The sequence below is a fragment of the Chiroxiphia lanceolata genome, chromosome 24 (assembly GCF_009829145.1).
Source record: "Chiroxiphia lanceolata isolate bChiLan1 chromosome 24, bChiLan1.pri, whole genome shotgun sequence".
Classification (NCBI taxonomy): Eukaryota; Metazoa; Chordata; class Aves; order Passeriformes; family Pipridae; genus Chiroxiphia; species Chiroxiphia lanceolata.
In genome coordinates, this window is record NC_045660.1 from 5221614 (window position 1) to 5242878 (window position 21265).

A 21265-nucleotide genomic window follows, 5' to 3' on the forward strand; every position below is an offset into this window, starting at 1 on the left:
TCCTCTTCTTCTCTCCTCCCCACGAGGGGTATGTCGGCAGCCATAGGCAACAGTTTCCCTTTCTCCTCATCGCTCCCACGCGCGAGGGGCATGCTGGGAGTTGTAGTTCCCAGTGCCGCACGCGCGGGGGACGCCGGGAGCTGTAGGCCCCGGTTTCCCTCCTCCTCTTCCTCCTTCCCTCCCTCGTCTCCTTTCTCCTGTCCCTCGTCCCGCGCGGTGAACGCCGGGAGCTGGGAGTCGCGCGCGGGGCATGCCGGGAGTTGTAGTTCCCCCCTCTCGCTGCCTCCCGCCGCGTCTCCGCGGCGGTTCCCGGCGTGCCCCGCGCGCGGCGGGCGCTGATTGGCGGGGCGGCGCGGGGCGGGCGCACGCGCGGCCGTTGGAGGCCCCGGGGCCGAGCCGCTCCCTCAGAGCCGGTACCGGCGCCCTCAGCACGGGCACCCTCCGCGCCGGCACCGGCGGGACGCACTGCGGGCACACCGGCACGCATGCACCGCGGCGCCGCGCCTGCCGGCTGAGCAGCGAGGCGGCACCTGCGTCAGACCGCCGGCGCTGACGTCACGGGGGTGCGCGCGTGACGTCACCCCGCGGGGGGGGGGGCGCGGGGCGGCTTTGACGTCAAGGGCGGGGGAGGAAGGGGGTCGCGGGGTTGTGAGGGCGGGGGCGGCACCGGCGGCTGGGCCGAGCCCCGGGGGTGATAACGGAGGGGGGGGGGGGCACCGGGAGCCGCGTCCCGGTGTAACGGGGCGGGGGGGAGCGGGGCCGGGAGTCAGGGGGCGATGGGCCGGGGGGAGCGGGACCGGGGGGCCAGGGGTGCTGCGGGGCCGGTGATCGCCCCTCGAACCTGGTTATCGCCCCCCGAGCCCCGGTTAACCCCTCCCCCGAGCTCCGGTGATCTCCCCCCGAGCCCCGGTTATGGCTCCTGGGCCCCGGTTCCCTCCCGGGAGCCGCTCCCGTTGCAGCAGCAGCGGAAAAGCAGCGCCCGAGGCGCGGGGCAGGTACGGGTGAAGGCGCTGCCCCGCAGATCCCGCACGTGGGCGGTGACACGGGCCGGGCTCCGCCGCCGCTCTGCCCTCGGGTTTGCCCGCCGGGAGGAGCACCGGGAGGGGATGGGCCCGGTGGGACTGCTGCGGGGAGCGGGGGGGCACGGGAAGGGGGTCCCACTGCTCGGGGAACAGCCTGGATGGGGAACTGTCCTGAGCTCCAAAGCGGGAACAGCCCCTCACCTCCAAAATAGGAACAGCCTGGGCTTGGAACTGTCCTGAGCTCCAAACTGGGAACAACCCCTCCCCTCTAGACCAGGAGCATCAGCATCCTCAGCCCATAATTAGTGTCATAAGCAGAGCAGAGGGTGAGAAGGGTGAGAACATCCAAGCCCTGCAGAGGGAGAGGGGATGGAGATGAAGAGCTGGGATTTTGGGTTCTCCTTGCCTGGGGTTTTGGGCTCAGCAGGAATTGACCTCTCTGCTGGAGATGCTCTGGTTTCTGGGTCCCCACCCCAGCGAGGGGGTTTCTCTGTCAGCTCTGAAATCCAAGAGGTACAAACTGGGAACCAGGCCCTGCTTTCCTCAGCACAGAGCTGTGGTGGGAGCTCCTGCTCCTTCCCAGTCCAGGTGGATGGCTCCCCAAACCCTCCAAACGTTCCTAAAGTCCCTGTTTGTTTCTGCAGAGTCTGACAGGGCCGAAAGGCTGTGATGAAGAACCAGGGGGTGGAGACCAAAGGAGCCCCACGTCCCTCTGGTGCTTCCAAAACGAGCAGCGGGATGGGGCTGGAGGAGGGAGACTCACCCGAGGCTGCAGCACCCCCAGAAGGTGGGAGAGGTCCCTGGGAAATGGGGGGGTGGCGCTGCTGGCATTCCCTGGCATGTGTGAGGGTGGGTTTGAGCCCGGAAGGATTCAGGTTGCTGCTTTCTCTGCATCCAGGTCTTTGTATATGAGCAGCTGTGTTTTCCAGGGCAGAAATTCCTGGGTTTTTTCCTCATTTCTGTGTGCAGTCCTGGAGGAGTTCCCATTTCCTGGCAGAATCGTGGAGTCAGTTCTACCTGGAAGCAAAGGGTTATTTGTTGTTGCTTTGACCTTAAGGGTCCCATTCAGAAAATGCCAGGCAGCTCTTTCATGTTACTGATCAAAACTGTTCTCTGGGATACAAAATCCAGGTGTAATGGAGTAGGAGCTTGGTTAAAATTAACCCTGCCTGGTGCTCCCATGCCTGGGGATGGAGGAAACACACAGTGAGGAGAGTTATTTTAATAACCAGCTGCTCTTGGAAAAAGTTTGGAGGCAGGATGTGCTGCCTGCTCCATGCCTGAGTGTCTGCTGGGTGGGATGAGGGATGTTGGATCCCAGTACAGCTGCTCTTCCAATGAGGACAGAGGCTCACCCAGGTTTAAAACCCATTGTCATGCTAAAAAACCCAGCCCTGGGGGATCTGAGCTGCCAGTTCCTCTTGGGGAGGGGGGTGAGGAAAAAGCTCACAGACAACCTGCTTTTGGTTGAGTGGGGGGCTGGGGGTGGAATTTTTGCTCTTGACAGATGTCAGGGGCTTGGTCATGCTCTGGTGATCAAAGGAGAGGCTGTTGGGAATGCCCTGCCATTGTCAGGGCAGCTGGCTGGAGACAAAGCAGCTTATCCTGCTGCAAGTCCAGCCAGGAAAAACTCCCCTTTCCCTGTGTGTGGAGGGGGGGGACCCTCATGCTTTGTGTTTGTGTGTCCCCCCCCAGCTTCCCTCACTCAGGAGGACTCCAAGTCCTCCCGGGATGTGTCCGAGGAGCTGAGCCGGCAGCTGGAGGACATCCTGAGCACCTACTGTGTGGATGCCAGCCAGGAGGGCCCAGCAGAGGACAGTGGGCAGGGGGAGCCCCCCGAGCCCGAGGAGCCCGACAAGGGCCGCCCCGAGTCCCCCCGGAACGGGGAGCAGGAGCCAGGAGGCCCCGAGATGAACGGGGAGAAGGAGAACTCCAAGGGCACCGAGGAGGGCGGGGACAGAGACCAGAAGAAGGCTCAGGAGAAGAAGAAAGCCAAGGGTTTAGGTAAGAGGTTCCCTGCCCTGGGTGTGCTGCAGCCCTTGGGTTTATCCTGCTCTGATCAAATCCGTGCCTTTGGGCGTGTTTGGGAATGGCACAGTGTCCTGTTCTGGGGGGTGTGAGGGATGTACCCAGGGCAGCAAAGGCATGCTCCTGAGGCTGCCACAGCCTCTCAGTTCCATGGATTTCTCTTCTCCTGGACACAGCTGGCTCCAGCCAGCCCAGTGGTGATTCCTGCTCTGAAAACCAGGTCTCTCCCCAGTTGCTCCACTTATTTTCCCACTGTATGTGGTGAAATCCGTGGGGCAGAGCCCTGAGAAGACCCCAGGAACAGCAGCTCTGGCCCAGGGCTGTGAGACCTGCTCAGTCCCCTCCTCTCTTCACTCTCAGGAGCCAGAGCTCTGTGTAAGCCATTTTATCCAGTTTGTTTATTTATTTTCATGCCCTGTCTCATTCCAGGCAAGGAAATCACTTTGCTGATGCAGACACTGAACACCCTGAGCACGTCAGAGGAGAAACTGGCAGCTCTGTGCAAGAAATACGCTGAGCTGGTGAGTCCCTCTGGGGCTGGGGGGTGACACAGCAGCTCAGGGAGGCAGGAGGGACATTCCAGGAACACCCTGGAGCTTTGCAGTGCCCTGGGATCTCTGCAGTGCTGGATACCTGGATAGGAGGGGGTGGGTGTTGCTGGGTTCAGCCTGGTGGTGTTTGTGAAGCATGAGCGTGGACAGGAGGAATTTTGGCAAATCTGGGTGTAAGAGGAGCTCGGGTCTGTTTTCACACACAAAACCTGACACCACGTTTAACCAGAGTTAGTTCTGGGCACAGGTCTAGTTCCCTGCATGGATCTGGAGCAGGGGAGGTGTGGGGCTGCCTGTGCATGTCCAAAGTGTCCGTGGGTGGGTTTTCCCTGTGCTCCATTGGAGCAACACGTGCATGGAGATGCTGGGGCAGTGTGCAGGTCTTTCAGATTCCAGCAGAACGGGAATTTAGGAAGGACAAAAGCCCTGTCCAGGGGCCCTTGGGCTCTGTGTCACTCCTGCTCTGCTCAGAAGTGTCACCTTTAGTGTCACAAAGCTGCTCTTGTCGGAGCACAACCCCAGGGCAGTGGGCACAACACACTGCCCTGCCCTGTCCTGCTGCATCCATGCCCTCTGCTCCCCTTTCCCAGCTGGAAGAGCACCGTAACTCCCAGAAGCAGATGAAGATCCTGCAGAAGAAGCAGACACAGCTGGTGCAGGAGAAGGATCACCTGCAGAGCGAGCACAGCAAGGCCATCCTGGCCCGGAGCAAACTGGAGAGCCTGTGCCGGGAGCTCCAGAGGCACAACCGCACCCTCAAGGCAGGTGTCTCCCGGCTCTGCTCCCAGGGCTGCTCCATCCCAACCACTTGGGTCACTCTCCATTTTGGCAAACCAGTGGTTGCCCACAGTCTGCCCTCAGGGCAGGGCTTTAACTTTGGTGTTAAGCCCTCGTTGTCTGCATTGTCCGAGTGTTATTTCAAGCACAAGTGCTGTGAGGAGAGGCTGAGGGAGCTGGGGCTGTTCAGCCTGGAGAAGAGGAGGCTCAGGGGAGACCTCCTCACTCTCTGCAACTCCCTGACAGGAGGAGGGAGCCAGGGGGGGTTGGTCTCTTCTCCCAGGCAACCATCAGCAAGATAAGAGGGTTTGGTCTTCAGCTGTGCCAAGGGAGGTTTAGGTTGGAGATTAGAAAGAATTTCTTTCCAGAGAGGGTGCTCAGCCATTGGAATGGTGGATTCTCCATCCAGGGAAGTGGTGGATTCTCCATCGCTGGAGGTTTTTAAGATGGGACTGGATGTGGCATCAGTGTCATGGGCTGGGAACCACAGCGAGGTTGGATCGGGGTTGGACTTGATGATCTCAGAGGTCCCTTCCAACCCGGCTGTTTCTGGGATTCTGTGATTTCGGGGTGTAGCCACTGCAGAAAGGGAAGGGGAAGGCCCAGAGTCCCTTCCTGGTGGATATAAGGAATAGTGGGAGGCTGGGTGGGCTCGGAGCATCCCTTTGGTGACGTGTCCCTCCCATCCCTGCCCTCCTCACGCAGGAGGAGGGCGTCCAGCGCGCGCGGGAGGAGGAGGAGAAGAGGAAGGAGGTGACATCCCACTTCCAGGTGACTCTGAACGACATCCAGCTCCAGATGGAGCAGCACAACGAGAGGAATTCCAAGCTGCGCCAGGAGAACATGGAGCTGGCAGAGAGGCTCAAGAAGCTCATCGAGCAGTACGAGCTGCGGGAGGAGGTGGGTCAGGACAGGGGTATCCCCCTGCCAAGGGAAGGGGCTTCCTGCTTCCAGAGGGGAAATAAACCCAGCAGATTCTCCCATCATCACATTCCTGGTAACCACAACCCAGTAAGATGCTCTCATCAAGCCAGTTTTTTTTACTGCCACAGAACATCAAGGCCGTGTTTTGCACGGCAAATGAGTGTTGCTTTGTGTAAGTGCAGCAAAATGGAACACAGGTTTTCAAAGGCAACACTCAAATGATAAAGATTCAGCTGGGGGGGGAAAGTGCACCACACACTCAGTGCTTTAGCAGAGGAAAATATCCAGTATATCCAAAATATCCAATATATCTAAATGTATCTATATCCAGTGTATCTAAATGCACATACAAACACCCAGCTATGTGCATTTTATACCAGTAAAAGTTACATGGTATATTTTAGGTTGTTTACTTATGCTGTTGAGAGTTACCTCAATTCATTTAATGCAAACTAGACATTTTTACTTTGTGTAGAATGTTGAGGTTCATTCGTGCCCTTAACGTACATTAATTAGACACTGCTTACAAATAACCTGCAGTAAGAATATCTGTTTGTCTGGAGTCTTCTGAGCCTGTGGTGTTCCCTTGGCAGCACATTGACAAGGTGTTCAAGCACAAGGAGCTGCAGCAGCAGCTGGTGGATGCCAAACTCCAGCAGGCCCAGGAAATGCTGAAGGAGGCAGAGGAGAGGCACCAGCGGGAGAAGGACTTTGTAAGTCGTGGAGCAGTTCTGGGGTGGTTGTGACCCTTGTTACTGCTGGATCCCTGAGGGCAGAGCCCAGAGCAGGTTATCCCACATCTTGCTTTGCTTCCTGAGCAGCTTCAGGAGCCAGGCTGGAGCTCTGCTCTGCTCCTTGTGCTTCTCCCAGCCCGCTCCCGTCTCCAGGCCCTGCACCAGCTGTGCAGGGATGTGCTCAGAGCATTCCCAGGTAACTGCTTTTGCTCTTCCCCAGCTGCTGAAGGAAGCTGTGGAATCACAGAGGATGTGTGAGCTGATGAAGCAGCAGGAGACCCACCTCAAGCAGCAGGTGAGTCGCCTGCTCTGTGTGCTCAGCCTGTTTTGTTTGGCTTTCTTTTCTTCCTTCCTAAGCAAGGAACAACCCAAAGTTCCTTAATCTGGAAAACACAGGGGGAGGATCTCTCCTGGGCTTTGGTATTGGTGAGCTGAGACTTCCTTCAGCAGTTCTGCCTTCTGGGAGAAAGGTGCCTTGGTTTTTTCCAGTACTGGGAGCAGTCATGGGATCATCCCTCACTGAATCAGCCCCAGCAAGTGCCTCCTGCCCTGGCCAGGGGATGTTTATAGGACACACCAACTCTGAGGGTGTTTCCCTAGGACAGAATTTTCCCTTGGCAGAGCAGCTCTGTGCTGACAGTTTGTTTGTGTCCCAGGACAAGCAGCTCAGTCCCTGGTTGGCCTCATCCCTGCCTGGGTGAGGCTGTCAGTGGGTGCCCTGGTGAGCTCCCTGTCTCTCCCCACAGCTGGCTCTCTACACAGAGAAGTTTGAGGAATTCCAGAACACCCTTTCCAAAAGCAGTGAAGTGTTCACAACGTTTAAACAGGAGATGGAGAAGGTGGGTGACACTTCTGCTGTCCCGGCTCTCCTCCATGTGAGCTGCAAGAGTGACAGCTTCATCATTCTGTTTAATTTTGGGTCTGTGCCAGGGGAGGGGTGGCACCTGAGGACATGTGGGATGTCACTGCAGTGCTCTGCCTGGGGCTTATTTGGGGCTTATTTGTCTTGGGGTGTCCTGGGCAGGGCCAGGAGTTGGACTTTGATGGGTCCCTTCCAACTCAGGGTATTCTGTGATTCCATTTGTGCCCTATTTTGTGATCCTGTAGATGACCAAGAAGATCAAGAAGCTGGAGAAGGAGACCACCATGTACCGCTCCCGCTGGGAGAGCAGCAACAAGGCTCTCCTGGAGATGGCAGAGGAGGTGAGGAGGGCCTGGGGGTGGGCTGGAGCTGAGGGGGGGCAGGAGAACTCCTGCCTTAATGCAGGATGGTGAGGTCTGAGGGGGCAAGGGCAGAAGGAAAGCCTTGATGCAGCTTCAGGTGCTTTGAATGCTGAGTGTTTGCTTGGTCGCAAATATTTTCCCCTCAAGCTTCCCTAAAATCAGTCATGGAATGGTTTGGGTTGGGAGGAGTGTTACAGATCATCCAGTTCCATGGGCAGGGACACCTTCCACTAGCCCAGGTTGCTCCAACCTGGCCTTGGACACTTCCAGAGAGGGGGCAGCCACAGCTTCTCTGGGCAACCTGTGCCAGGGCCTCCCCACCCTCACAGGGAAGGATTTCTCCCCCTCATCCCACATAACCCTGCCCTCTGGCAGTTTAAAACCATCCCCCCCATCCTGTCACTGTCTGCCCATATCCCTCTGGGGTTTCATCCCTCCCTTTCTGCCTCTCCCTGCAGAAAACCCTCCGGGACAAGGAGCTGGAGGGGCTGCAGGTGAAGATCCAGCGGCTGGAGAAGCTGTGCCGGGCCCTGCAGACGGAGCGCAACGACCTCAACAAGAAGGTGCAGGACCTGTGTGCCCACACAGACCTGGCAGAGCCTCTGAAGGACCCATCCCGGGACAGCTCCGACTGTCCCAGCTCGGGAAAGGCCACGCACAGCCCGGATCCTGCGGAGAGCCTGGGAGAACTGAGCCCAGGAGCCACAGGGCAGAGCGGGACTGAGGAGGGACCTCGGGGCACTGACTGAGCCCCTGCAGGGCACAGGGGTGGGCACGGGGAGGGGGACCTGGATGTGGAGACTCCACCTGATGCCCCTCTCCCGCTCCTGGGACAGGTGGAAAAGGACAGGACAGCCCTCCTGGGGATGTGAGATTTCCTAGCTTTTAGTTTGGTTTTTTTTTTTAAATTTTATATATATATATATATATATATATAATGATATATAAAAAATGTGCAGGGCAACGTACACTTTATATATGGATACCCATGGAAAACCAGACTGACCCGCCTTCCCTGCGTGTCAATAACTAATATATGGAGCCTCAACTGATCGTCCCTCTCACTAAAAGACCTTGTCATTGGCAGGGGCTGCGATCCCCAAAATCTGGCGCAGCTCAGGAGGGCAGGTCCCTGGATCTGTGTCCCATGGAATGCGCCGGCTCCGCCTCTGCTGTCCCAGCGACTCTGGCACCGAGTGAAAGCCAAGGAACAGAGCTGGGAGAACCACGGCGCCGGATTCTCCCGCTCCCCTCTCCTCCAGGCAGGAGGGAGCTCCTGGACTTTCTCCTGTGTGAGCTGGGGGTGCAAGAGGCCGTTCCCCTGCTCTGTTCTGTGTGTGGAACGGGCACGAGGAGAAGCAGGAAGGGCGTTCCCAGTCCTGTCCCGCGGGACTTTCGCTCTTCCCAGGACCTGCCAATGTCTCAATCGCCTTACGATTCACAGTTGCCTCTTTGCTGAACGCACATGTGCACAAGTGTATTAAACAGTTAATCCAAAGGTCTAATTCCCAAGTGTTTTGCACAAGTGTGTCATCGTTGTGCAGGGGGACGGGGCCCCCCCGAGCTCCTCTGCCCCATCCCTGGGGGCACCCACGGAGCTGGGGCTCCAGGAGGATAAACCCTGTGTCTGCTCCAGGATCGCCGGGACCAGCTCCAGGACCGTGGGCCCTCCAGCCTGGGGGTACCTGTGCTATCCCAGACCCCCCTTCTCCCTTCCCTCTCTGCCTTCTTCGAAGAGCATCTCCCCAGTGCTGCCTCACCCCGCTCGCCTCAAGGACCCAGCTGTGCTGGGAGGGTGTTCAGGGACAGACGTGGGACCTGCTGGCACTGGGTTTTGGGATTTCTCCTTAGTTTCTCAAGACTTTCTCTTTCCAGTGTTCTTTTGGAAGACTTGACGTGCTTCAACCCTCCTTCGCTGCAGCTTCTCTGTGACAGACTTTATTCCCAGCATTGCCTTCCTTCTGCTGGAAGCTGGAGCCAGCTGGCTGGAGACTTTTCCCACCGTGGATGTGTTCAGTGGAACAGCTTTGGATTCTCTTCTGGCAACGCAGCTGCTCTCGCATCTTTTCTCCGTGAAGGACCTGCCTCCTTGTCCCCCTTTCCTCTGCAGGGACCCCAACGAGCCCAGGTCCAGGGAAGGGTCTGTCTGCAGCAGGGATGGGCTCCAACGAGTCTGCACAGAGCTGTGGTTGAACATCCACTGGGACACATTCCCTGGAGCTGAGCATGGCTTTGCCTTCCAGTATTTGCCTCTGGAAGGGCCTGGCAGGAGCCCCCGAGCAAGTGAATGTAGGTCTGGCCTGGTGGGACCACCCTGTTCCCAGCAGCCAGGCTGAGGAGGGGCTGCTGCCGGGATCGGGTTCTGGGCATCTCTTCCTGCTCCTTCAGTAAAAGGAAAAACCCCTTAGAAATTCACCAACTCCCCCTCCCTGTTTTTTTCTTTTCCCCTTATGGTACAGAAAAGCCCTGTGGGGGCTGTTGTGTGTATCCTGTATCCAATAGAAACGCTCCCAACCTCTCTGCTGCTGCCTCTGTTGTCTCTCCTTCAGTACCACCGGGGTGGGGAATGGGGGGGAGTGAAGATTTGGGGTGGTGGGGTGGGTTTGGGGAGGCCACACCAGCCTCTAGGGGACACGGCTTCCCTGTCTCCCAGCGCTCTGTCCCTGCCTTTCCAATGGGGACGAGGTGGGGGAGGTTGGGAGGGGATGTCCCTGCCCGAGGGAAGGTCGGGTGGGTCTCCAGGACCCCCAGCGTGGGACATTCACCTGTGGCTCTCCCTCCCGGGGATGCCGCAGCCACCAAGTGCCACCTGCCCTGGGGGTGCCCAGCCCCTGGTGCCCCCATTGGCTCCAAAATGTCCAAGGTCGGATTAAAATCCTGGCGGGATTTACACGAGCAGCCGCGCTCCGTCTGCGCGCGCGGGGCGGGCGGGGGGGGGACGGGACTTGTCTAATCCCGTCCCTGCGCCAGGGCTGGAGGCCCTTCCCGGCTCCTTCCCGGCTCCCTCCCGGTTCCTTCCTGCAGGGACGGATCCCGTAATCGCGGCTCTGCGGTGACACCGGGGGACAACGCGGGGTAAAAGCGGGGGGATGGAGGGGGGGGCACGAACGACCCCGGGGCCGCGGGGGAGCGGAGCGGGGGCTGGATCCCGATCCTGCCCCATCCCCGACCCCGCGGGATGCTGATCCCGGGGCTGGGGCTGGGGCCGGTTCTGGGGGTCCGGCAGCGGGGTCCGGCAGCGCCTGGAGGAAGTTCCCTTTCCCTTTAAATGCAAATCCCAGGCTGTGCGGACGGTGTCCGGCGGGCTCGGGGTGTCCGGCAGGTTTGGGGTGTCCGGCAGGCTCGGGGACACGTCTCCGGCAGGTTCGGGGTGTCCGGTGGGCTCGGGGACACGCCGGGTCAGCCCCCGGGCCGGAGCGGGGCCTGGCACGGGTCAGCGCCCGGCCGTGGAGCTCCGGAGGCTGCGGACAAAGGGGCTCCACGGCCCCGGAGCGGCCCCGTCCGGCCGCCGTGCGGGGCCGGGGCTCGGGGGGGGCTCGGCCGGAGCCCGGAGGTGTCGGTGCCCGCACGGTCCCGGCCCTCCTCTCGCCGGGGGCAGCCGAGATTGAAATCCTGTTCTCCTGGGGCTGGGGACACGGCGAGAGCCGAGGCCAGGCCGGAGCTCCGGCTGCGAGCAGAGTCTGAGCCCAAGCCAGAGCCTGAGCCTGAGCCTGAGCCTGAGCCTGAGCCTGAGCTCGGCTGCTGCCCCCCGGGAAAGGGGGTCCGAGCTCCTGCTCCAGCCCTCCCACCGCCAGCGAGCCCCGGTGGCCGTGGCTGTCACCCCTTGTCCCTGGGGGTCCCGGTGGCCGTGGCTGTCACCCCCCCCCTACGCCGGGGGTCCCGCAGCCCCTCTGCTGTGCCCCGGGCAGACTCGTCTCCTTTCCCTGAACCGTCAGGGGAAGGAGCCTCCAAGCTCCGTGTCCGTCCCCGCAGGGTCCCCGCAGCCCCCGGGATGGAGGAGCGGAGGAGGAAGCGCAGCCCCAGGACCTGCCTGGCCCAGCCGGCGCCCCCCGGGGCCCCGCGCCCGCTGCCCCCCAGCAAGAGCACGACCTTCGCGCTGCCGCTGCCCACCTTGCCCTCGCCCCGGCAGCGCGCCCGGCTCCGCAGGTCGGTACGGGATGGGGGGGACCCCCTGCAGCCCCCCCGTAGTGCCCCTGGAGCGATGCAAATCCCTGTTCCCTGTGCAGGACCAGCAAGGAGCGGGCGCGGGCGGGCGCGGGGGGGTCCCGGGGGGCCCCGCTCCAGCACAGCTTCCTCACGGACGTGTCCGACGTGTGCGAGATGGAGGGGGGGCTGCTCAGCCTCCTCAGCGACTTCCACTCGGGAAAACTACAGGCGTTCGGTGAGGAAACAGGGATTGGGGGGCCGTGGGGACAGGGGATGTGGTGGATCCTTCCTGGGGGGGAGCAGGGAAGGAGTGGGATGGGATAGGAGATGGGATAGGGTAGAATGGGAAGGGATGGGATGGGATGGGATGTGTGGATGTCAGGGAAAGAGTGGGACAGGACGTGTGGATTCCAGGGAAGGAGTAGGATGGGATGGGATGGGATGGGATGGGATATGGTGATTCCCAGGGAAGGAGTGGGATGGGATATGATGATTCCCAGGGAAGGAGTGGGATGGGATGTGATGATTCCCAGGGAAGGAGTGCTCCTTCGAGCAGCTGGAGCACGTGCGGGAGATGCAGGAGAAGCTGGCCCGGCTCCACTTTGGGCTGGACGTGTGTGTGGAGGAGCTCCCCGAGGAGCAGAAGAAGGCGGCAGCCGACAGGAACCTGGACCAGCTGCTGGCACATGTGAGTGCCACCCCCTGTCCCCTGCCAGGGCTGGAACCCCCCCTGGCCCCTCCACCAGCTCATCAGCTCTGCCTTTGCTCCCACAGCTGGAAGAGCTCAGCAGCTCCATGTATCCTTGGTGGGGGTGAGTGGTGACAGGGACAGTGGTGGCAGTGCTGGGGGTGGCAGTGAGGGCAGTGATGAAAGTGAAGGGTGGTGGCAGTGACAGTGAAGGTGGTGGCAGTGGCAATGGTGGTGATGGTGGCAGTGGTGGCACTGATGGAGGTGGCACTGGTGACAGTGACAATGGGGACAGTGACAGTGATGGTGGTGGCAGTGGTGGCAGTGACAGTGGGGACAGTAGGGACACTGACAGCGGTGGCAGTGGCAATGGTGGCAGGGACAGTGGGGACACTGACAGCAGTGGCAGTGGCAGTGGTGGCAGTGACAGTGACACTGGGGACACAGCAGTGGCGCTTCCCCTTGACCCGTGCTCAGACAGAAGCTGCACCTGGCGGAGACCTCGGACCCCGAGGACGCGGCCGCCTGACCCCGGCCCTGCCCTCAGCCCGCTCCCGGCCCCGTGCCTGGCCCGGCCCCCAAACCGGGACCCCAAACCGGGACCCCCCAACCTGCCCCGGGGGGACCCGCGGGGGCGGGGCCTGGCGGGGCGGGGCCTGGCGGGGCGGGGCCCGTCGCGGCCCGATGACGCCATCGCCCCGCGCCGGCGCGGCGCAGCCATGGCGGCGCTGGGCCCGCGGGCCGAGGCTGAGGGGCGGCGGCGGCTCCTCCGCGCCCTGACCCGCCTGCAGGTGCGGGACGGGGGTCCCTGTGGGGGGCCAGGGGGAGGCACAGCTGGAAGGGGCTTTTTTTGGGGGGAAACAGCTGGTGGAGGCCTTTGGGGGGGCACAGTGAGGGGGGGCACAGCTGGACAGGGCCCTTTGTGGGGGGCACAGCTGGACGGAGATCTTGGGGGGGCATAGAGGGGTCTTGGGGAGGCACAGCTGGATGGGGACCCTTGGGAGGGGCATAGAGGGGTCCCTGGGGCGGGGGGTCTGAGGGGTCCCTGGGGAGTCAGAGGGGGCCCTGGGGGGGCTGGAGGGGTCCCTGGAGGGGTCAGAGGGAACTCTGGGAGGTCACAGGGGTCCCTGGAGGGGTCAGAGGGGTCCCTGGGGAGTCAGAGGGGACTCTGGGGGGGTCCCTGAGGGGGTCAGAGGGGTCCTTGCGGAGGTCAGAGGGGTCCCAGAAGGGGATTAGAGGGGTCCCTGGGGAGTCAGAGGGGTCCCTGGGGGGGTCTTAGGGGTCCTTGTGGGGTCAGAGAGCTCCCTGGGGTCAGAGAGCTCCCTGGTGGGGTCTGAGGAGTCCCTGGGTAGGTCAGAGGGGTCCCTGGGGGGGTCAGGCACAGGAGGTCCCAGCTGGGTGCCGGTGCCTCATTAAACCGGCACAGGGGGGTGTTTGGGGGTCTCTGGGGGGTCCAGGGGGGCTCTCCCAGCTCCAGCAGCTCCGCAGGCCTGTGCCAGGGGGTTCCTGCTGCGGCGGCGGCTCCGGCGGGCGCGGGAGGACTTCGAGGCGGCCGTGCTGGAGATCGACGGGGACCTGCGGGAGCTGCGCTGGACGGGGCAGCTCCTGCTGCGGCCGAGCTTCGGCCCCGACCCCCGCGGGCCCGCCCAGGTGGGGCCCTGCCCGGGGGGATGATGGTCCTGTGGGGTGTGCCCGGGGCTCTGTGACCCTGCCAGGAAAAGCCACTCAGTTGGCAGTGGCAGCTCCGCAGCCCTGCCCGGTGATCCTGGGCTGGCTTCGTGCCCCTGGGTGCCCCGGCCCCGGGGCAGTGCCCGACCTGCACTGGGGGGTCCTCTGGGCTCCCCCCTGCCCTGCTCCCCCTCCTCTGGCCCTTCAGAAAGTTTGGGATGGCTCAAACCAGACCAGAGCGCATCATGTCAGGGCAGGAGCTCTGCCAGCAGCAGCAGGGCCACGTCTCAGATCTCTGTGTTTTCTTCTACATGTTTTCTTTCATAAATATTTACATTTCTTTTATATATTTTTCTATTTTCTTTTTATATATTTTTCTAATTTTTTTCTAATTTTTTCCTTTTTTTTCTAATTTTTTCTATTTTCTTTTATAATTTTTTCTATTTTCTTTTATAATTTTTTCTATTTTCTTTTATAACTTTTTCTATTTTCTTTTATAACATTTTCTATTTTCTATTTTCTACTTTCTTTTCTATTTATTTCCTCTCTGTTTATTTCCTCTCTGTTTATTTCCTCTCTGTTTATTTATTTCCTTCCTATTTATTTCCTTTCTATTTTTCTTTCTATTTTCCTCATATTTATTTTTCTTATACTTATTTTCCTTATATTTACCCCTTCATATTTACCCCTTCATATTTACCCCTTCATATTTACCCCTTCATATTTACCCCTTCATATTTACCCCTTCATATTTACCCCTTCATATTTACCCCTTCATATTTACCCCTTCATATTTACCCCTTCATATTTACCCCTTCCTATTTATTTCCTTCATATTTTCCTTTGTATTTTCCTTATGTTTATTTTTCTTGTACTTATTTTCCGTATATTTTCTTTATGTTCTCCTCATGTTTTTTTTTTCTTTTTTCCCCTTTTCCTTCCCCTGTATCATATCTCCTTTCCCCCCCCCATTTCCATCCCTCCCCTGTCTCCCCTCTGGCAGCCCTTGGAGCCCCGGGAGACCAGCACCAAAAACCCTCTGGAGGAGCCTGAACCCCCTGAACCAGATGGGACCCCCCCAGCCCCCCTGCAGGGCAGGACAGCCCCGACCCCCACGGGCCCAGACAACACCCTGAGCCCCCCAAATGTGGGGGTTGAGGGTGACAAAGGCACAGAAAGGGAGAGCAAGGAGTGGGACAACGACAGCAGCGAGACCTCGGTGTGGGACAGCTCTGACCTGGGCACAGAGACCCTCGGAGCCCACCCGGGTGAGGGGGCACAGGGGGGGCCACAGGGGAGCCACAGCCTTGAGAGTGCCTTGGAGAGGGTGGAAGGAGCTCCCACAGGCTGGATCTCTGTCCTCACCGTGGGCTGTTGTTCCGTTTCTTTGCAGAAATCCCTCTGGGGGACCTTCCCCAGACCCGCTCCGGGCTCCAGGCCTACAGGACCCACCTGCTCATGGAGCTCATGTGGCTGCAACAGGCCATTGCCAGCAGGAAAAATGTGAGGGCCTGGCCCTGCCTCTTCCCAAACAGCAGGGGCAGCCCCTCCAAAAGTGGGGCTGGCTGGGGACAATCCCATTATCCAGGGATTGGGCTGGCTGGGGACAATCCCATTATCCAGGGATTGGGCTGGCTGGGGACAATCCCATTATCCAGGGGTTGGGCTGGGTGGGGACAGGGGTTTTGCTGTTTGATCTGCCCCTGGGTCTCTGGGATTTAATCATCACTGCTTGTTTTTTTTCCCCTTCCAGTTCTTGATGCTGAAGCGGAAGCTGGGGATTCCTGACTCCTTGGAAGGCATTCCCAACCCCCTGGATGGGTGTGGGGAAGCCGTGGAGCTGCAGCACCACGGGTGACCTCAGGGGAGCTCCAGCTCCGTGGGTTGATGGTTTTAACTTCAGCAGAAGCTTCTTAGTTCTTGTAGATGTGAGTGTTTGGTCAGAGCAGGATTAAACACTGTGGAGCCAGGGAGGTTGTGGTGTGTGCTGGAGGGATTCCCAGTGAGGATCCTTCCACAAGGACCCCATTCCTGTTGGCTGAACTGGGTGATCCGGGGGGGGAAATGGAGGATGGGAAGATTTTTCACTTACAGAAGGTGCTTTTGGACTGAAATGCCTGAAGGCAGCAGGTGCTGGGAGCTGCAGGAACAGCCTGTTCCCCTCTGAACTGTGTGGGAATCTGAGCTGTGTGTTTGGGAGGGCTCTGCACTTCACACCTCTGCGATCTCCAGGATCTCCAAGTGCCCGTGGTGGATTTTGGGAACACTGGACCGGTGCCTCAGGGAGGTTGGGAGGTGCTCTATCTGTTCCTGTAGCTCAGGAACATTCCAGGTCCCTGGAAAAGGGACTTTCCACATGGTGCTGTGGTTCCCCCCCGTGATTCCCTCTCTGCATTCCTGCTGCCTGAACAGCCTCTGTTGCCAGGTGGCAGATGGATCCCCCTGTTCCAGAATAGATCCCCACTTGTTTGTGAATAAAAAGCTTTCCTAATGCTCCTCTTTGGATCTGTTCCTGTCTGGCTTCCTGCCTTCTCCTGGGCAGAGCCAAGTCCTGTTTTGGCCCATGGAATCCCTTTTGGACAAGGTGCCCACTGGGATGTGGGTGCTCATCTGATCCAGGATGGGATCCTTTGCACTTCTGCAGGGGACAAGTGATGCCAGGGGGGTGACAGCACCTGGGCAGTGCTGCTGTGGGTGGGACAGGAAGATCCTGATCCGTAAATCCTGGTCAGAGCCTCGTGGCTCCGATATTGGGCCCCTGTAGTGGTGGTTGAGGATTGAAGAGCCGTGTGGTTCCTGGTTCTTGGGCAGAAAAGTGCTCTGCAGGCGTTTGGTGTGGCCTCCCACGACTCCCTCCTGCTGGGTTTGCATCCATGGAGATGCTCAGTCACGCCAGGCTGGGCTGGGAAGGGGCGGGACAGCAGAGCCCAGAGCGGCTGGTCAGAAGGGTTTGGGACCTGAGGGGCTGCTTGGGGGAGTTTAGGCTCATTGGGAGGCTGGTCAGAAGGGTTTGGGCTCAGCAGGAGGCTGGTTGGAAGGCTTTGGGCTGGTTGGGAGGGTTTGCTTTGGGCTTTGCAGGAGGCTGGTCAAAAGGGTTTGGACTCTGGGGAGCTGGTTGGAAGGATTTAGGCTGGTCAGAAAGGTCTGGGCTCAGTGGGAGGCTGGTTGGAAGGGTTTGGGCTCTGGGGGGGTGTGATTTGGAAGGGTTTGGGCTCAGCAGGAGGTTTGTCCACTCGTCACATCCCCTGTGACCAGTGTGTCCCACTGGGATGAGCCCCCAAGGCCCAGCTCCAGCCAGGACCGTGCTGATCTATCGCAACGGGGACCGTTTCTTCCCGGGGAGGAGATTCCTGGTGACCCCCCGGCGCTTCCCGACCTTCGAGGCCTTTCTGGACGAGGTGACCAAGGCCCTCCACACCCCCCTGGCCGTGAGGAACCTCTACACCCCCCGGCATGGCCACGGTGTCACACGGCTGGGGGACCTGCGGGACGGGGGCCAGTACGTGGCAGCGGGGTCGGAGAGGCTCCGAAAGCTGGAGTGAGTAGAGGGAGCTTTGGGAGCAGCTTTAGGCAGCCATGGCTGGGGTGGGGTGGGGAAACACCCTTGTCTTGTTCCCACAGCTACTTAAATCAGGGAAGGAAGGAGCCTCGTGGGATGAGGAAGAGTCTGCAGGTGGGTCACTGAGGGGCGGGGGGGTGAGAAGCAGCAACTGATGGGACTGAAGTTGGGATTTAGGGCTGTGGGGATCAAAGTGCCCCAAGGATCAGCAGGACACAGGGGCTGCTGCTGATCCCTTCATCCCCCTGAACAGTGCAAGGAAGGGTCTGAGCTCAGGGATTCACTGGCAAACCTGGAACACATCCCCTGTGTGAGGAGCCTCTGCAGCCTCCCTGTTGCTGACAACAAACCCCACATGGCAGCAGGATGGGCTGTGTCCTGGGATGGGCTGTGTCCCACCATGGGCTGTGTCCCAGGACAGGCTGTATCCCACCATGAGCTGTATCCCAGACTGGGCTGTGTCCCAGGCCAAGCTGTATCCCAGGGGATGTGCCAGGGTAGGCAGATCCTGATGGAGAAATGGGAGCAGCCTGGGAGGTTCTGCAGGGCTGTCCCTGTGCAATGAACTCTGTCCCCAGTCCCGTGCTGCAGATCCCTGGAAATCCAACACCTTCATCCAACGGCAGCAGCTGTCCCGCCTGCCCTGCACCATACAGTAAGTGATTCCGTATTTTCCCCTTGGAGGGTCCCTGGGAATGTTTTCAGAGGGAGTTTCTCTGTGAAATCCTGGGAATGCTGCCCCACAGGGACGATTTCCAGTTTCCACCAGGAGTATTTGCTGTAAATACGGTCCAGGCACCGGTGTCTGGCTGTTCTCCCCATCTCCCACAGCTGTGGGAATGCTGGCTCATCCCATGCTCTGGGCTGTTTCTCCTGCAGTGTTTTCCGGAATGGGGATCTGCTGAGCCCTCCTTTCCCACTGGTGCTCCCCAAGAGGATCCCACTGGAGTGGGACACGCTCCTGGCCACGCTGACAGAGAAAGTGGAGTTGGGCAGTGGAGCCGTTAACAAGTGGGTATCCAGGGAAGGCAATTCCCATAGATCCAGGACATAGGGAGCTCTGGCTGGAAGTTCAGACCATCTGCTTTTGCAAACTCGTTTGCTTTTCAGGTTTTCCCATCACTAAATCAGGGATAACCCCAATGTCCTGGGTGCTATGTGATGGGGAGGGCTGATGCTGGTGAAAAAGCAATAAGCAAACAGTAAAAAAACCCCACAACAGTGGCATAAAAAGGAGTTTATGTCTTGAGGGAGGGGAAGAAAACCTAATTCCTCCCCAAACATCAATTTAGCCAAGGAGAAAGCTGGGATCTATTGCATCTCACTGATTACTGGGCGTGATTTCCTCAGAGTAACACTAAGAATGATGGATCCTCTGCCTCGTTTCCCACTCTGCCCTTGTTTTCCACGCTGAGGGGGCTGTTCAGGGATTGCCAGAGCCCTGATCCCTGTGCTGTCTCCTTCCTCCAGGCTCTGCAGGCTGGATGGGACCCCGGTGTGCAGAGGGGAGGAGCTGGAGAATGGCCATCACTACGTGGCAGTGGGAAAGGAGGAGTACAAACCCCTGCCCTACAGGGAGCTGCTGGTGCCCCAGGAGTGCAGGACACTGGGGTGCGTGGGCTGTGGCCAAGGGGTGTAAGGAATTCCCTCTGTGGCATCCTTTTTGTGGCCCCCCTCTCTTCCCTCTGCCTGTGTCAGGGTTTGAGTTGTGCTTCGTGTGTTGGGAGTTCAGGGAAGGAAGAAAAATGTTTTCAAAGGTTTTTGGTTAGTGCCTGAAATCCAGGGTTCAGTGCCAGGGGAAGCAAACTGTTTGGCTGTTTCTTGGCTGCATGTTCCTGGAGCACTGAGAGGGACACCTGCCCATTATCCATGGAATTTCCCAGGCCTGTGGTATCACCTGATGGGATCCACTGTGGAATGTGAAAAACACCTCTGGGCCCCTCTCCTCTGGGAAAAGAGGGGACTGTGCCCTCCCTCAGCTGACCTCTGCCTGACGCTGGAATTTGCTTCTTTGTTACAGGAACCACCAAAAAAACAGGCACAAAAAGAGCCAGGGCAGGGTGAGTGCTCAGTGGCACAGAGTGGTTTGTGCTGCAATCATGGAATCGTGGAATGGTTTGGGTTGGGAGGGACCTTAAAGCTCATCCAGTGCCACCCCCTGCCGTGGGCAGGGACACCTTCCACTATCCCAGGTTGCTCCAAGCCCTGTCCAGCCTGGCCTTGGACACTTCCAGGGATGGGGCAGCCACAGCCTCTCCCTGAAACCCTCTTGTTACAGTTACAGCTTTGTACCAGTCGGGATCAAGGAAAACAGCAGGAATTTGAGTGTTTAGGGACTGCCCTGCACAACTTCTCTTTTATAAACTGTGATGGTTTTGTTTTCCCAGCTGGACAGTCGCAGGGTGCAGACCACGGGAGTTGCAGAGAAAGGCAAGATCCCACCTGCCTTCCCACAGCTGCAAATTCCAGCCAGGGAATCTCCCCTCAAGGAGGAAGAGCCCATTTTCCACGTCAAACCTGTGCGAGCAGGACAGAACAGAAGGAGCAGCAGGAGTGTGCAGCCCGGTCCAGGTGAAGGTGTGAGTGTGGAGGGGGCTGGATTTATGATGCTGAAGGACAGGATTCCTGCCCTGACAGCAGGCAGGGATGCATCCAGCAATCCCTGCAGTTCTTTCCCCTCCTCACCTGGGCACACACCAGGATTCTGCAGCCTCGGCGTGACCAGGCCATGCAACACCCATGGAACAGCTTTTCCCTTTCTTTTTCCTCACAGGAAAAAGCCTCTCTAAACCCAGGGATCCAAGGAGGGAGATGAGAGGTGCTCGGGAAGAGGGTGAACACACCAGGCTGGATGTACCCATTGACCAGGTCTGAGAGGTGATTTCCTGCCTGTCTGGAACCTCCCTGCTCCAGGGAAGGACTCCTGGTCCCCCTGGAATGGCTCAGCCCCAAGGGCCAATCGAGAGTTCACAGCAATTCCTTGTTTTCTCACTGAAATCCTATTTATCAGGTTTAGGACGCACTGAGCTGCTCTCCGATGTGTAAAGCCGAGAGTAACCACGAGGGGGAACTTGAGAAACCCCAGCACGGTGTCACTGCAGGGCCTCGGGTGTTAGAAAGGCAAGAAATCCCATCTGGAGAACGAACAATTCCCTTCTGGAACGTGAAAGCTACAGCTTCCCACTCCAGTAAGGACAGCAAAGGCTCTCCTGGATTCTTCTGTGTTTTCATCCTCACTCCTGTCACAGAAGAACTTACATGGAAACCCAAAATGAGACACCAAAGAAAGGTATTTATTCCCCTCAGTGGTTCTGTGGAGTGTGGGAGAACATTCCCGTGATCTGGTTCCTCCCACTGCAATTCCTGAAGTTCCTTAAGCAGAACTTACCTGTATCCAGGAGAAGCTCAGAATCTGCCAGGGAATAACCACCTAATTCTTCAAATGACTGAACACAACTTATTTTAGTAACAGAAGTTCAAACCTTTGCTTTAAAAAAGAGGGAAAAAATAGTTCTTTCTAAAACAATGTTCTGCATGACGAGGTCAGCAAAATTCCTGTTGTCAGTGGTGTGTTAATGATTCCAGCTTTTCCTGAGGATATTCAGGGTTGCTGTAATGGGTGACAGTGTAGGTGACTCAGCTCTGCCTCCCTGGTGTCTCTGGGTTAATTAGAACTTCAAAGGAAGACAATTCCTTTGAAGTGAAATTAGAGAAAGCCCTGGTGAAGCTTTAGCTGGTGGTTCCTGACCCTTGCTGTGCTGTGTTTGCTGCACTGGGTGCTCCAGTGCTGCTGCTTTCCCTTGGCTTTCCCCCCCCCCCCCCCCCCGGATCACATTCCTGTGCAGTTGGTTTTATTCAGATGCACAGTGTTGTAAAATAATGAAGATTTTCTCCTTTTTTGCTCAGAGGAAATGGCTGCTCTTCTGAGCTCTGAATTGGCTGGT

General features: G+C 58.6%; 4 protein-coding genes across 11 annotated transcripts; all 4 read left to right on the forward strand.

Moving 5' to 3' along the window:
- The first annotated feature begins 387 nt into the window (after window positions 1–387).
- Window positions 388–9369, forward strand: TXLNA (taxilin alpha). Of its 3 annotated transcripts, none has more exons than XM_032710185.1 (12): window positions 390–563; window positions 1667–1809; window positions 2718–3026; window positions 3480–3571; window positions 4192–4362; window positions 5084–5278; window positions 5896–6015; window positions 6257–6331; window positions 6783–6875; window positions 7144–7239; window positions 7719–7823; window positions 8348–9369. In XM_032710185.1, the coding sequence occupies exons 2-12, from the start codon at window positions 1692–1694 to the stop codon at window positions 8717–8719; spliced, it is 1746 nt and encodes a 581-aa protein (XP_032566076.1). In that variant the 5' UTR covers window positions 390–563; window positions 1667–1691; the 3' UTR covers window positions 8720–9369. The 3 variants fall into 3 exon arrangements, with proteins under 3 accessions (XP_032566078.1, XP_032566076.1, XP_032566077.1); XM_032710186.1 differs by lacking the exon at window positions 390–563 and adding an exon at window positions 1167–1535; XM_032710187.1 differs by lacking the exon at window positions 8348–9369 and having other exon boundaries at window positions 388–563; window positions 7719–8313.
- Window positions 9370–10212: 843 nt separating this feature from the next.
- Window positions 10213–12665, forward strand: CCDC28B (coiled-coil domain containing 28B). 2 transcript variants are annotated; one of them, XM_032709857.1, is made up of 6 exons: window positions 10213–10335; window positions 11233–11406; window positions 11487–11641; window positions 11940–12094; window positions 12181–12203; window positions 12572–12665. In XM_032709857.1, the coding sequence occupies exons 2-6, from the start codon at window positions 11252–11254 to the stop codon at window positions 12621–12623; spliced, it is 540 nt and encodes a 179-aa protein (XP_032565748.1). In that variant the 5' UTR covers window positions 10213–10335; window positions 11233–11251; the 3' UTR covers window positions 12624–12665. The 2 variants fall into 2 exon arrangements, with proteins under 2 accessions (XP_032565748.1, XP_032565747.1); XM_032709856.1 differs by lacking the exon at window positions 10213–10335 and adding an exon at window positions 10496–10623.
- Window positions 12666–12674: 9 nt separating this feature from the next.
- IQCC (IQ motif containing C) lies at window positions 12675–16261 on the forward strand. Its single transcript, XM_032710313.1, has 5 exons — window positions 12675–12885; window positions 13583–13744; window positions 14691–15030; window positions 15156–15265; window positions 15516–16261. The coding sequence occupies exons 1-5, from the start codon at window positions 12814–12816 to the stop codon at window positions 15618–15620; spliced, it is 789 nt and encodes a 262-aa protein (XP_032566204.1). The 5' UTR covers window positions 12675–12813; the 3' UTR covers window positions 15621–16261.
- A 225-nt stretch (window positions 16262–16486) lies between these two features.
- DCDC2B (doublecortin domain containing 2B) lies at window positions 16487–20423 on the forward strand. Of its 5 annotated transcripts, none has more exons than XR_004360779.1 (9): window positions 16487–16588; window positions 17018–17300; window positions 17384–17435; window positions 17900–17976; window positions 18153–18332; window positions 18792–18932; window positions 19342–19381; window positions 19709–20189; window positions 20332–20421. XR_004360779.1 is itself a non-coding variant. In XM_032709851.1 (9 exons), exons 1-9 carry the CDS (start codon window positions 17032–17034, stop codon window positions 20335–20337), a joined length of 1050 nt encoding a protein of 349 aa, XP_032565742.1. In that variant the 5' UTR covers window positions 16487–17031; the 3' UTR covers window positions 20338–20423. The 5 variants fall into 5 exon arrangements, 4 of the variants coding, with proteins under 4 accessions (XP_032565742.1, XP_032565743.1, XP_032565744.1 ...); XM_032709851.1 differs by having other exon boundaries at window positions 16487–17300; window positions 19709–19898; window positions 20095–20189; window positions 20332–20423; XM_032709852.1 differs by having other exon boundaries at window positions 16487–17300; window positions 19709–19892; window positions 20095–20189; window positions 20332–20423.
- Window positions 20424–21265: the final 842 nt, after the last annotated feature.

Excerpts from the sequence above, each read along its gene's own strand:
- TXLNA (XM_032710185.1), top strand. The coding sequence starts at position 1,692 with ATGAAGAACCAGGGGGTGGAGACCAAAGGAGCCCCACGTCCCTCTGGT. Across the intron at positions 5,279-5,895 it reads AGTACGAGCTGCGGGAGGAG|CACATTGACAAGGTGTTCAA; the intron begins GTGGGTCAGGAC and ends TTCCCTTGGCAG. Across the intron at positions 6,332-6,782 it reads AGACCCACCTCAAGCAGCAG|CTGGCTCTCTACACAGAGAA; the intron begins GTGAGTCGCCTG and ends CTCTCCCCACAG.
- CCDC28B (XM_032709856.1), top strand. The coding sequence starts at position 10,529 with ATGCAAATCCCAGGCTGTGCGGACGGTGTCCGGCGGGCTCGGGGTGTC. Across the intron at positions 12,095-12,180 it reads TGGACCAGCTGCTGGCACAT|CTGGAAGAGCTCAGCAGCTC; the intron begins GTGAGTGCCACC and ends TTGCTCCCACAG. Across the intron at positions 12,204-12,571 it reads GAAGAGCTCAGCAGCTCCAT|ACAGAAGCTGCACCTGGCGG; the intron begins GTATCCTTGGTG and ends ACCCGTGCTCAG.
- IQCC (XM_032710313.1), top strand. The coding sequence starts at position 12,814 with ATGGCGGCGCTGGGCCCGCGGGCCGAGGCTGAGGGGCGGCGGCGGCTC. Across the intron at positions 12,886-13,582 it reads GCGCCCTGACCCGCCTGCAG|GCCTGTGCCAGGGGGTTCCT; the intron begins GTGCGGGACGGG and ends GCAGCTCCGCAG. Across the intron at positions 15,031-15,155 it reads GACCCTCGGAGCCCACCCGG|AAATCCCTCTGGGGGACCTT; the intron begins GTGAGGGGGCAC and ends GTTTCTTTGCAG.
- DCDC2B (XM_032709851.1), top strand. The coding sequence starts at position 17,032 with ATGAGCCCCCAAGGCCCAGCTCCAGCCAGGACCGTGCTGATCTATCGC. Across the intron at positions 17,977-18,152 it reads CGCCTGCCCTGCACCATACA|CTGTGGGAATGCTGGCTCAT; the intron begins GTAAGTGATTCC and ends CATCTCCCACAG. Across the intron at positions 18,333-18,791 it reads GGCAGTGGAGCCGTTAACAA|GCTCTGCAGGCTGGATGGGA; the intron begins GTGGGTATCCAG and ends TCCTTCCTCCAG.